At 37.5% G+C, this 13,037-nt stretch overlaps 2 protein-coding genes across 3 annotated transcripts; one reads left to right on the top strand and one right to left on the bottom strand.

Moving 5' to 3' along the window:
* Positions 1 to 3,052: 3,052 nt before the first annotated feature.
* Positions 3,053 to 4,181, top strand: LOC120111636 (collagen alpha-1(I) chain-like). The gene is made up of 2 exons (XM_039129283.1): positions 3,053 to 3,818; positions 3,912 to 4,181. Exons 1-2 carry the CDS (start codon positions 3,138 to 3,140, stop codon positions 3,972 to 3,974), a joined length of 744 nt encoding a protein of 247 aa, XP_038985211.1. The 5' UTR covers positions 3,053 to 3,137; the 3' UTR covers positions 3,975 to 4,181.
* Positions 4,182 to 5,099: 918 nt separating this feature from the next.
* LOC103702021 (BTB/POZ domain and ankyrin repeat-containing protein NPR1) lies at positions 5,100 to 11,589 on the bottom strand. 2 transcript variants are annotated; one of them, XR_003384666.2, is made up of 5 exons: positions 10,825 to 11,589; positions 8,650 to 9,397; positions 6,904 to 7,104; positions 5,659 to 6,428; positions 5,100 to 5,553 (listed from the first exon to the last, which is right to left on the bottom strand). XR_003384666.2 is itself a non-coding variant. In XM_008784291.3 (4 exons), exons 1-4 carry the CDS (start codon positions 11,359 to 11,361, stop codon positions 6,202 to 6,204), a joined length of 1,713 nt encoding a protein of 570 aa, XP_008782513.2. In that variant the 5' UTR covers positions 11,362 to 11,589; the 3' UTR covers positions 5,100 to 6,201. The 2 variants fall into 2 exon arrangements, 1 of the variants encoding a protein (XP_008782513.2); XM_008784291.3 differs by having other exon boundaries at positions 5,100 to 6,428.
* Between the last annotated feature and the right edge of the window lie 1,448 nt (positions 11,590 to 13,037).

Below are 13,037 nucleotides of genomic sequence, written 5' to 3'. Positions count from 1 at the left end.
ACTTTTTTTCGATCTTTGTAAAGTTCTTCTCCACAAAATCTCAAGGGCACATGAAAAACTCCCGATTCCTTATATAAGTTTGAAAAATAAAAAGAAATTATGAAAACTCTTGGTGGTGGTGGTGGCTGCTCTCCTCGACCAATTCTGTCTTCAAAAGTCCAAAAGCGTCCAAAAGCTGCCCAAAAGCATCCAACAAATGGACAAGAGATGACAATATGGCCCGGAGCATCAGCTCAATATATTTTATAGAATTTTTTTTGCATACATAGCTTTCTAAATATGTAGAATTATATAAATACTCTCATAAAATTACTATTTATATGTATATATATATATATATATATATATATATATATATATATATATATATATATTTGCATATGTATCCATAACATCGTTAAAAAATAAACATCTTAAAACTAAAATGACCGAAATAGCTTTATAGGTAGATATTAAAAAAAAAATTATAAGGATATATACGCAACTAGCAACTTTATGAGGGTATTCATGCAATTTCTCATATTTAGAAGGGTATACATTCAAAAAATTTATTAAAAAAAGATCAAAACTTAGCTAATTTTTTTTTAAGTCTTTTATGATTAAATTGAATTGACAAGTCAAAAAAAGATTGAGCCGCATTGTCATTTTTTTTTTAGGATCATAACTCAGTCAAGTATAGGTGATCATTTTGGTAATACTATTCTCTATTTAATTTTGATATAATTATCATTATTGAATCTTTGACATCTATATATTTTTCATTATTTTTAAAAGATTGAAGTATATCAATTTTAAATTAATTATAGAAGCTTAGATTAGTAAAATATTTTTTAGTGATTTATAAATATTGAGTTATTGCCTGTTTTTGAGGCGAGAATTTCGTAAATTCAACATGATATATTCTATAAAAATTGATATTAATATGAGATTATGTGACATGATAATATTTTTTGCCCTTTTTTTATTAAGAATAACTGAATTTTGATCATTTTTATTAGATTTAGATTTTTTTTAGTGTATACTTTTTTAAATATGCGTAATTGTATGAATACCTTTGCAAAGTTGCTTTTTGTATATGTATTCTTATAAACTTTTCTTTTTGTGCGTCTATCTGTCTGGATATTTCAATCATTTTAAATTTAAATAGTTTATTTTTTAATGATGTTAGATGATATGGGTATGTGTGTGTATATATATAAAGGTATACAAGTAAAATAAGTATTTAATAAGGGTATACATACAAATAACAATTTTACATGGATATTTATGTAATTTTATATATTTTGGAGGGTATGCATGTAAAAAAATCGAATAGCTCAAGCAACCTTCTGCTCCGCTCCAAAAACTCGATGCTGAGTCAGCTTCAAGTTAAACAAACCAAATATGTCTTTGCATCTTAGGCTCAAAACAGACTCAACACAATCAAACTTTGATCAATTAGCCTCAATACATGTGCACATTGCATATTAGATTAGTTCCTTTTAGATCTATCAAAATAGGAAAGGACATCAAACGGTCTCAATCATTGAACTAACCAGCTTTTGTATTATATTAAAAAATATTTGTTATGTATGTAAAATATACACCATAAAAGTGTAAAAATTTATATACTAATTACCTATGTCACTCTTCAATTGCAACATAAAAAGCTTTAGCTGCACTCTAATTAAAAAGGTTTAGCAGGTGCGGGTCACATCCTTTTCGAGGAGGACTAAACCACGATAATTGAGTGGATCCGGAAAGTGAAGTGCTCAGTTGAGGACCGGCCGCTGCTCCACGATATCCGCAGAGATTTGGGGGAGGCTGACTTCTACCAGGCCACGCACGTATATCGGGAGGCAAACGGTACTGCAGATTGGGTTACTTCCTTCGCGGCTCATCACTCAGGAGGCTTTTTCTGGATAGACCACAGGGCTGTGCCTATGCCTATGCCTTTGCACAGCATTTTGTTTTCTGATTTTGTTGGCCGTCTTCACAGTCGTCAGGTGTGAGCCGCCGAAGTTAAAAAAAAAAAACAAACAATTGATATGGTTGGTGTGTCTCCCTAATTATGTGAACTTTTCCACATATGAAGGAGCAGAAAATCTCTCATAAATGAAATTCATTAAATTCACATTATCTCAGCAGATCATAAAATTGGAAGTAATTAAATTCTCTTTCTTAGAATGTGAAAGTCATTTAATCCATCGGGTCTTTGGGGACAATCAAGAGTATATCTTAAATGGATGCATTTAGTATATATCCTTGGTGGAATCCAATCCATACCAAAAATGAAAGAAAAGAAAATCCCATATATAACCAGTAGAGATATGCAAGAACAAACCATTTTTATTGAAAATATTCTTCTAATGAATTTCCTAGGAACCTTTATAGTAAATGGAATATAAAGAATTGTGATCAATCAAATATTGCAAACTTTCGGTATTTACTACCATTTAGAATTGGACAATAATGGAATTTAATTTCTGTCTACACCGGTGCTATAATATTAGATTTTTTTTTCGGGGGTGGAGGTGGCAGATCGGAATTAGAAATTGATAGAAAAGTAAGGATATAGGTCCAGGTGAGTAGGAAATAAAAAAGATCTTAAGTCATTAAATTCACATTATTGCAATTCAAAGCTATTGCAGACTCTTTCTTAGAAAATGGCAGCTATTTGATTCATTAGATCTTTGTAGAGAATCATGATTTTGTTTTAAATGGTTGTCTTTTGTCTCATATATGAAAGTCATTAAATTCACATTACCTCAGCAGATCACAAAATTGGAAGTAATTATATTCCCTTTCCTAGAATATGAAAGTCATTTAATCCATCAGAACGTTGCAGACAATCAAGAGTATATCTTAAATGGATGTATTTGGTATATATCCTTGGTGGAATCCAATCCATACCAAAAATGAAAGAAAAGAAAATCCCATTATATATGTAAGTCATTAAATTCACATTATTGCAATTCAAAGCTATTACATTCTCTTTCTTAGAAAATGGTAGCTATTTAATCCATTAGATCTTTGCAGAGAATGATGATTTTGTTTTAAATGGTTGGCCTTTCTCCATATCCTTGGGGAAACCCAATTCTATAAATTTGTATAATTCCCAATCTAAAAATTCAACCTTCACCTGAGCTACAAGACAAATGGCTCAAAAAGTAGCTCTTTTTGTTGTGGTGTTGCTCGTGTCATCTCTAGACAAAGCTTTTGGAGCAAGAATTGGAGGGTTTTCAACTATATTTGAAAATAGATACGAAATCGATCGCCAGGTTCCGAAAGGCCCCAACCCAATTGTGTCACCACCATCACCATGGGCTAGCAATGGAGTTGGAGATACCCATGGATACGAAATTAATCGCAAGGTTCCTACAGGCCCCAATCCAATTACATCACCAGGAACACCGGAGGCAGAAAATGGAGTTGGATACACCCATGGATACGAAATTAATCGCAAGGTTCCTACAGGCCCCAACCCAATTACATCACCAGGAACACCGGAGGCAGAAAATGGAGTTGGATACACCCATGGATACGAAATTAATCGCAAGGTTCCTACAGGCCCCAACCCAATTACATCACCAGGAACACCGGAGGCAGAAAATAGAGTTGGATACACCCATGGATACGAAATTAATCGCAAGGTTCCTACAGGCCCCAACCCAATTACATCACCAGGAACACCGGAGGCAGAAAATGGAGTTGGATACACCCATGGATATGAAATTAATCGCAAGGTTCCTACAGGCCCCAACCCAATTACATCACCAGGAACACCGGAGGCAGAAAATGGAGTTGGATACACCCATGGATACGAAATTAATCGCAAGGTTCCTACAGGCCCCAATCCAATTACATCACCAGGAACACCGGAGGCAGAAAATGGAGTTGGATACACCCATGGATACGAAATTAATCGCAAGGTTCCTACAGGCCCCAACCCGTTTGTGTCACCACCATCACCATGGGCTGCAAATGGATTTTGAATCATCCCCAAGGATCCTAGAGGCCTAGGTCAAATAATCTCATCACCTTCTCCGAGAAAAGTGGATTGATACAAAAAAAAATTGATCTGAATGTTCTTAGGAGCCTTAACCCAAAATATCCAAGTTTTGCTATGTTTAAGCAGAATTAGTAACAAATTGAAATCTTGAAACAATGTATGCTCCATCTGCCTATCTCAATAAACTCAATTTCGGCTGAAATTTACTATCTTGTTTCTTTATTTTCTGTTTGCTGAAAAAGTCTAGTTGCAGATCAGTAGTAGAGTCAAAAGCAAAGTTATTGAAAACTAACAACATTTGGTTTTAATTTTAATATTTGCAGTAAAGAAAAAAGAACATGTCAGGCAAATATTTCAAGGTGATAGATAGGGCGGAAAATGATCTGAATAGCTCCAAAATCCTTTTTCTCATCTCTAAAAACTTGATTCGGAGTCAGGATCGAGCTAAACAAGCCAAACAAGAGCTTGCATCCCAGGCTCAAAACCAACTCGACTCAATCCAACTTTGAACAATTAGCTTATATAGGTATGCATATGTATACATACACATATACATTTACGTATATATATGCTTAGATAGTCATTGCTGCATTCCAAATCCCAAGACCGATAATATTATGTTTGTTTCTCAAGCTTGAATTTTTTTTTGGTTTCTGAAGTCATTCAATGCTAATTCAAAAAGCTGGCAAACTTAAAATCCACCTTTGATTCAAGCTTGAATTAATTTTTAGCTTGATTTATAATTTTCAATCTGATCATAATGGCTCATTTTTGGCTTCATTTAAAATTAAATTTCAATCTAGCTTGAAGTGTGATGAACAAATCAAGCTTGGTCTCAACTTTCAATTTCAAAATTAACTCCAACTTAGGGCTATGTGAAGGTGCTGTCATTTAGGGCTATTAGGTTTTGGAGTCCAATCGAAGGACGGGTTTAGATCTAGGTTGGAGTGACAAATATTTTATAAAACTTATCATATCTAAGTTCCTTTCAGTTATCAAGTTATACACCTTGAACTATTAACCAAATTACAAGCATCCATACTTTGCAAAAATTTAATTAAGAAAACATTCAATAATATGCTTTTTAAATTGAATAAGGACCGACAAGCACAACAAACACTTGATAGTTAATATATTAAGGATTGGTTGAACTTAATCTAACATCATGTGTAAATAATTGAATATGTTCTAACATGTGATTGTTTTTGTTCTATCCCATTAACTCATATCTAAAATCCTCAAATTTAAAATCCACTCAACAATTTTCGATGAGTCTGATTTTGGATCCATATCCAACGAATTCATCAGCATGTCTGGGTCAATCAGGATCGCGGTTAGCATGAAAACCGAGTTTCCAAATCGGAGATGGCTTTAATTATAGCTGTGCGTCGTCAATTCTTCCTACAGTGAAATGACAAAAACTAGTAGATTCTCTTGGATCCAGCAAGTTGCTCATATTTTACCGTAAAGAGGCCGGGCTGGTTTCGGTCACGGAAATTTGAGAAGACAATCAGAAGCTTGTGGTGCAAAAGTGTACGTGATTATTTACATCCATCAACCACCTGAGAATAATGTTAGATTTCACGTGTCAGAGTTGAGAAATTGAAAATATATGATAAAATTAGTATTATATATAACTAATATAGTAATTTGTCAGACGTTCAGACCATTTATTTGGGCCTAAAATTTCTTAAGATGGTTCAGCCGAGTCTTCATCGAATTCCTTCGCATCTCTCATGCCGCTGCTTTCAAACACCTTCAGAGTTTTCATCTTCCTTGCTTCAGGTTCGGTTGCTCTTGCCATTTCGCACTTCCTCTTTCCTGTTGGATCTGAAATCTAGATCTATGTGCATTCTTTGTCTCTTCAACACAAGCTCTGTCATGGTACATATTTTTGGGGGACCAAGCCTCCCCTTCCATCAAAAAGAAGAAAACACAGAGAGAGGATCTCAAGTAGGCCTGTGCATCTCTCCTTCAGCAGTCCTACCTAGAAACAGGACCTACTTAAATCTGATTCTCCGATTTTTTTAATTTGAGAAGGCAATCACAAAGTGGAGGGGCACGAGCATAGGCAATTACTTGCATCCGTCAACCACCCAAGTGCAGCTTTAGGAGAACAAGCCAGTGAACAAAGAGAACTTCAGAGAAGAAAAGCAGGGAAAGGAGAACACTACAAATATAACAAACAAAAACACCACTGGATGCGAACTTCATTTTCTTGACCGCGATGTTGACGATGAGGATGACATGGTAGACCTATCAAATTCCTCCTTGTCCTCGCTAAATGCTTTCGTCAGCACATCTTGCAGCTCGAGGTATCTCTTCCTCTTCTCTTCTGAGGCATCTTGCCCAAGAGAAGTGAGCTCTGAATAGTCATCATCCATGATCTTGTTGAGGACCTCTGAGCACCGTGGGAAGAAACGCTTACCGAGTTCCACTGGCAAATGTCATTTTTAACTTCGTGTTAGTTTGTCCATGGAGTTTTTTCTTCTTCTATTCCTCAGTTAAAACTTTTAAGCAATCTACAAAGACTGTTTGACCAGGAACAATTATTTTTTCTCTGCATTTACATTAAGAACAGTATGTCCCCAAGCACAAACTGCAGTATCAAATGCAATCCTACCACCAAAAGGAATCTACTACGGGTACCGAAATGTTGGAATAAAAGCATAGTGTAAATTTATGTAATGGAAATAAACAAACACAATACACTATAACACATATACGAATGTATATAAATATATATGTGTGTCCATGCACGTATGCATTTCATATTTGTGTTTGCCTGTGCCTATTTCATTGGTCGACGGTCAAAGAATAATACGAACCAATTTCATTAACTGCCAATTTCATTTGCTTTCTAGGAATGAAACCAGAAAGAATATTGAATAAAGGAAAGAGATGTTGAGTACCTGTTCTAGAGAGTGCTCGCATTCGAGCAAGATGCTCGTCCTTGATCTTGAAAGGTGTTTCGTTCAAATCCACTGATGTCTTCTGGTTTGTGGTTGAACGGTTTGGAGTACAACCTAGGGTAAACTCCAAAGTCCCATCCACTTGAGCAATGTCCATGGCAACTTTTGCCTCCGTGGGGAATAAAACCTTTGCTAGAGCAACTGCACAGTGATGCAATAAACATGAAAAAATATCACAAAATTGGATTCCTAAAATAGCAGATGATAGCAGAACTCTTTATGTGCGTAGGGAATTCTGCAACGGTGATTACTTCAAGCAGTAAGTTTGGTATTTTCATTTCTTTTCTCTTAAATATTGCCCACACTCTTCTCTTTTTCTCGTTTTGCCGTGGACTTTAATGCTCCACCCCTAGTCACATCACATCATGTAGTTCCATGATGCCATTTTGGTGACAAATCTAGTGAAGGATCCCCCCATTCTTCTCCCATATTATGCTTCAGAAAGATGTTCGATATTACAGGTATTCTTCTATAATTATTAAACAGGAGCTTGTTCGCTTGATTTTAAGCATAAACTGCTTTGTGTTTTGTTCTAAATTTCTTTCTGTTTGTATAATACTGAATCATAGGACAATATAAGATTTCTACTCCTTAGTATCATGTTAATTCTTTAAAGTTTCAACTATGGATTAAGTCTGCTCGATACAGATGGATCAGCTAAGTCTTCATGGACAATTAGATGTCCATGGCAGAAAGAGTTAACCTACTAGTGGGTTGGGTCAGGTTTGGATTAAGCATGTGATTAATTTGTAGGGGAGATCAACTCCATTCAAATGTAGCTTGGACTACTAGCCCAACCCATAGCCATCCTATGTACCATATGTTTATTACACAACATGCCAGTTTTTTCTTCAAAATCTGATTTTTTTGACTATGCGTATGAAAATGATCTCGTTGTTATTCTCAGATTTAGTCTGCAGTGCACAAAGTTCATAGAAATAAAATGTTTCACTCAAGATCATTGGCCCAAACACCAAAGCCAAAAGCTTAAGGGTGCGATCCTTTACACTTTTCCCTAATAAAAGCATGTCTATTATCACTCTTAACCCCCACATTTGACATCTATTTCCTACACAAATCATTAGCACATAGGCATTTTATTAGCAAACTAATTATACAAACATTATCAAATGCCTCATTAATCAATGAAAAGCAGGAAAACAACATAAGTTTCTTTGTTAACCATTGTTCTGCTTCACTACTTTTTCACATTCATACAATATATATATATATATATATATATATATATATATATATATAAAATATTGTTTTAGTCATCAATTTTCTATACATAGTGGAGTCAGACTTCATAATTTGACCCCAGGAAATGATTTAATAATAACTTGTTATTCGTTTAGAGTATAGTTTAGTGTGGGGGCTTGCCCACATACCTTGCAAGGATTAAAGACTGCACACCATCCTCAGTTATCGGTGTATGCAAAAACAACCTGAAAACAGAGCTAACATATCTGGCTAACTAATCTGCAGAATCATACAGATGAGAAATTAAAGATACTAGATCCTCAATGACATGCAATGTAAAGCTAACTACATGGTTTTATGCATATCAGTTTAACAGACTCCAATCCAAACATAACTTTGTTGTTATAAGATCAAAATGCAAAACTCCTCTTGAAAAGATTAACATGCAAAAAAACAATTTTTGTAGGAAGAGAAATAAATTACCTCGGTTCTCAAGGTATAACAATCTTCCACGCAAGTCATCACCTGCCATTGCAAGAGAAACAGAGGCTTCTCCTATTTGTGGGTACCTTCTTTCAGCTTGCTCTAATATTTCAATGCACAACCGATCCTTGGGAGAGGCTTTTCCTTCTTCAGTATACCTATTGTAATCCACAGACTTGGTAAGTCTCTTCGAGATTTGAAGTGCTTTTCTTCCATCTAATGTTAGATCAGATGGTCTAGCTCCCTTTGTTAGAAGGGAAACAATAATTTTTGGTTCTTTACGCATCGCAGCTATGTGAAGTACAGTATAACCCCTTGGATTTCTGTGATTAACATCTGCAAGTCCAAGATCCAGAAGCTCTGTAGTGATTTTTGAGTCACAATGTGCTACAGCATAATGCAGTGCATATGAATCATCTAAGGAGGTGTGCCCCTCCTTTAGCAACATTCTAACTAATTCAACATCATCTGAATCAAGAGCTCTGTGTATTCTCTTTGCATGTTTATCAGGAAAGTCCCTGCTTTCAGGTCCAACTAATCCAAAACTTAACCGTGAATCTATTATTTGCTTGACAATATCTGGAGGCAATGCCTTGTCAAGTGTCACAGTGTCCAGGTCTGACTTCACTATTATTTCAATGCATTTGGTAAGCAATTTGGCACAAGACTTGCTGCATAGTTTTGCAACATTTAGAATCGCCGGTATGTCATCTATAGCCACCTTTTCAAGAATATCAAGAAGGTGTCGCTGCAATGAAACCAAAAAAAAAAAATGATGGCTTACCATCTTCACAGAGTCCTCAACAACAATCAAAAAGCCAAATTTATTTACTTTGAAGCATTGTTAACTAGTATAATGGAATCAATTAAGAAACCAAGGTTCGAAGAATAGGGTTAACCCCACCAGGGTGGCCCAACACATGACTTCCTGACCTTGGACCTATTAGTCAAAACCAACCTTGCAGTTTCCATATAATTGCTTAAAGTGCATCGCAACTTCACTTCAATATCTCATAATGCATTCCTAGCATAATTTTCACTTATATGAGCTCAACGACACCATTTAAAGCATGACATATTTGATCGTTTGGAGTTTGCAAAGCTCGCCTTGAGAGCAAGCTTAAGTTCAGCAGTGACAATATTCTCATGTTGAACAGCTATGCAAAGGTGGTGGTAAGCTTCATAACTGAATGCACTGATCAATTAATATGAGGAGGAAGCAGAATGATAAGGGGTTCGGATATAGAAGGGTCAAGAAAGAGAAGACCCAAGAAAAATACAAGTTTTGAGTAAGAAAGTGTAAAGAAGTTAGCCATGACAGAGCAAATATCTCAGGAAAATTCACAGAACCACAACGCCAGTTTCATAAGCCTTTAGTTCTAAGCGTGCGATTGTATAAATGATGAAGCAATTGGAAAGATCAAACACATTTAACTACCTATAAAGTTCATTCTCCAATTCCTCATAAAGATTTTTAGTCAACGTCCACCTCCTTCTTTCTATCCTCAAAGATGTAAATAGATCATCTTTAATCCAAATACGGTTTATTCAAACCCAATCAAGAGAAGGACAAAATTTTCCAATTAACCACCTTTCAGAACTCATTTTTTAAGCCAACCTATTGCTTAAAACTACTAACACATCAAGAAAACAAGGGAGAAGTAAACAGCAAGCCAGCAAAAGATCAGATTCCAGACAACCCACCTCCAAAAGCAACTGATACCGAATCAAAACCAAACAAGAACTCATTCTCTAACAATCATTACTTGAACCATCCAAAACACAAAGAAATAAGAACTAAAGAAAAGAGAAAACCAAAGGTCATTAAACTTTAGAGAATGAAACTCCAAAAGTCGTTTCAAAGCCAACAAAGAAAGCATCTTTTAGAATTTAGGAAACCCATTATTTTAAAAGTTAAAACCACGCAATACCTCGAGAGAAAAAAAAAACTAAGTTAAATTAAGAACTCATTTCTAAGCAATCCATTACTTAATGCCGTCCATGAACCTCAAGAAAGAAAACAAGAACTAAAGAGCAGATTTCAAGAGAACCCACCTCCAAATATACTCTGTACCCAACCAAGAACTCATCTTTAAGCCAGCCCGTTGCTCAAAACCATCCAAAACCTCAAGAAAACGAAAACAGAGAAAGATGAGACTACTTGCATGTCCTCACCTGGAAGAGGTTGACCAGCTCGGAGATCTGGAAGGTGAAGGAAGCATAGAGCACCTCGAGCGTGAAATCAACGGCGGGCCGGCAGCCGCCGTGAGAACACTCCTCGTCGACGCACGTGCAGACCACTCTCGGGAGCGGTCCCACCCTCCCGCTGTAGAGGTACCCCACGACCGCCACCAGGGCCTCGTACCCGACCTCGAAGTCCCTCACCAGCTCCCTGAGCTCCAGCTTCGCCGGCGCCCCCTTCTCCCGCTTCGCGAACACCTCGCGGAAGAAGGGGCTCCGGGCGGAGAGCACGCAGCGGTGTGCGCCGACCTCGCGCGGGGGGCTGCCGGCGACGGCGATGCGGGCGTCGGCGCAGAATTCAAAGTCCGGCGACTGGAAGACGGAGCCCAGGTTGTCGGAGAGGCGGCGGAAGGCCTCCAAGTCGGCTGCCGCGGAGTCCGCCGGTGCGGGGACGGCGTCGCCAAAGCAGACGCTGCTGCCGTTGTCCGAGTCCGAGAATGCCGTCGCGACGGTGAGCTGGCTCGCTTCCATGTCCCCGCGCCTATACAGAAGTGGATTTGGTCGGGATGGAAGCTAACGGAAAGGGTGAGAGGTTGGGGACGGAGGAGGAGGAGGAGGAGGAGGAGGACGGGAGACACTTGGATTTGGTCGGACGAAAAGAAAAGGGTAAAGAAAGGAAACGATCGAGTCCTTTTTATTCCAGAGAACCGATTAAAGCACGAAGGGGCTCTTGGAGCCAAGTGATCATTTTACGGCGGTTTTGGTGTTCCTCGGACGAACCTATGTAATGCACGCACTCCAATCAATAGTTATAAAACAACATGGCATCTTTCCTGGCTAATAAATAAGTTTAAGATAAAAATATAGTCTCGGAGGTGAAGCTTAGGACTTAGGCTAGCCTCCTTGTCCACAAAAGAGTGCACTCACTACTGCATATCCAGCATTCTAAAAGAAAAAAAAAAAGCTAAGAAATATAAAATTTTAAAATACGCAACTTAGTAAGCTATTGGTGACACCAATCCATTATGTTTCATTGACACGTAGGAGATTGGAATAGATAATAGATATGTTACTAGTGGTGATGTTGATTTGCACTTCCATGAAGTTTGATTGGATGATCATGGTATTGATTTAAATGATATCCCAAGTTGTTGATCGTGATTATAAGCAATAAAGAGATTCTACGAATTTTTTTTTTGTGTGTGTGTGAACATGCATGGATGGGAATGTAAGAGGAGATCTTTTATATAAGAGGTAAAAGTTTGTGGTGATGGATATATTTGGTAATATATGCAATTTCTTTTTTTTGATGAAATAAAGTATATATGAAAGTCGTTGTGGGTGATATTTCTATAGCAATTGAAACTAAATTGAAGAAGAACTACTCAAACACTCAAGATGACTCACCCAAATAATCATTCTATAAATTTTTAGATCCACCTCCCACAACAGCCTACCACCATTTTAACATCAAGTAGGCCCATCCCTATTAGGTCCCAGATGTCACAAAGCATCCCAGCTTAGCTTTTATGAAAAGCAGAAGCCAAATGAGTCGGTCATCTCATGATCACGAAATACCAGGAACCCAGGCACTTTCGGTTGGGAATAGACCAAAAAGGCTTTTCCTTCGAACAAGACTAAAACTACTGATAGGTTTGAGAAGGCTTTTCTTCAATGGCCGGCCTGGGGATCCTGTGTTATGGAGGATCGCGATTTAGTGCCCGATTTCGAGTTGAGAGGATATGCCTTCATCTAATCATGACCTTCATGATTGATGGAATGATGTGATTAGATGCCCATGATTGATGTGATTAGATGCCCATCACAGTACAGACAGCGGGCATGTGGTTCCTATTCGATCACCGTAATCATCTAAGTTGGGCCAGGGAGGATCCTAGTCCTGCGACGCCGTAGAACATCGAGTTCGGTGGGGCTCGTGATGTCTGATTACGTGGTGCCGGTCCCCGCCTGGCGTTTGCCTGTCTTCTTTTATGGAAATCTTGCATGGCTTTGTCACGCCGTCCTAAGATTTTTTTTTTTCCCCTCAAAAAGTTAGGAACCAGGCCTGCGAGATTTGGATTCTAGCGAGGGCAAGAGACCACTTTCTAAGATAAAAAGTTATGAAATGCAGGGGCACGAATTTAGGAGGAGGAACAGGCAAACATGTTAGCTCATCATTTTGAATAGATAGTATAGGAAATCGTCTT

Source organism: Phoenix dactylifera, chromosome 8 (assembly GCF_009389715.1).
Source record: "Phoenix dactylifera cultivar Barhee BC4 chromosome 8, palm_55x_up_171113_PBpolish2nd_filt_p, whole genome shotgun sequence".
Classification (NCBI taxonomy): domain Eukaryota; kingdom Viridiplantae; phylum Streptophyta; class Magnoliopsida; order Arecales; family Arecaceae; genus Phoenix; species Phoenix dactylifera.
The sequence above is the reverse complement of the archived record's forward strand: the minus strand, read 5'-3'. Positions and strand labels throughout refer to the sequence as shown.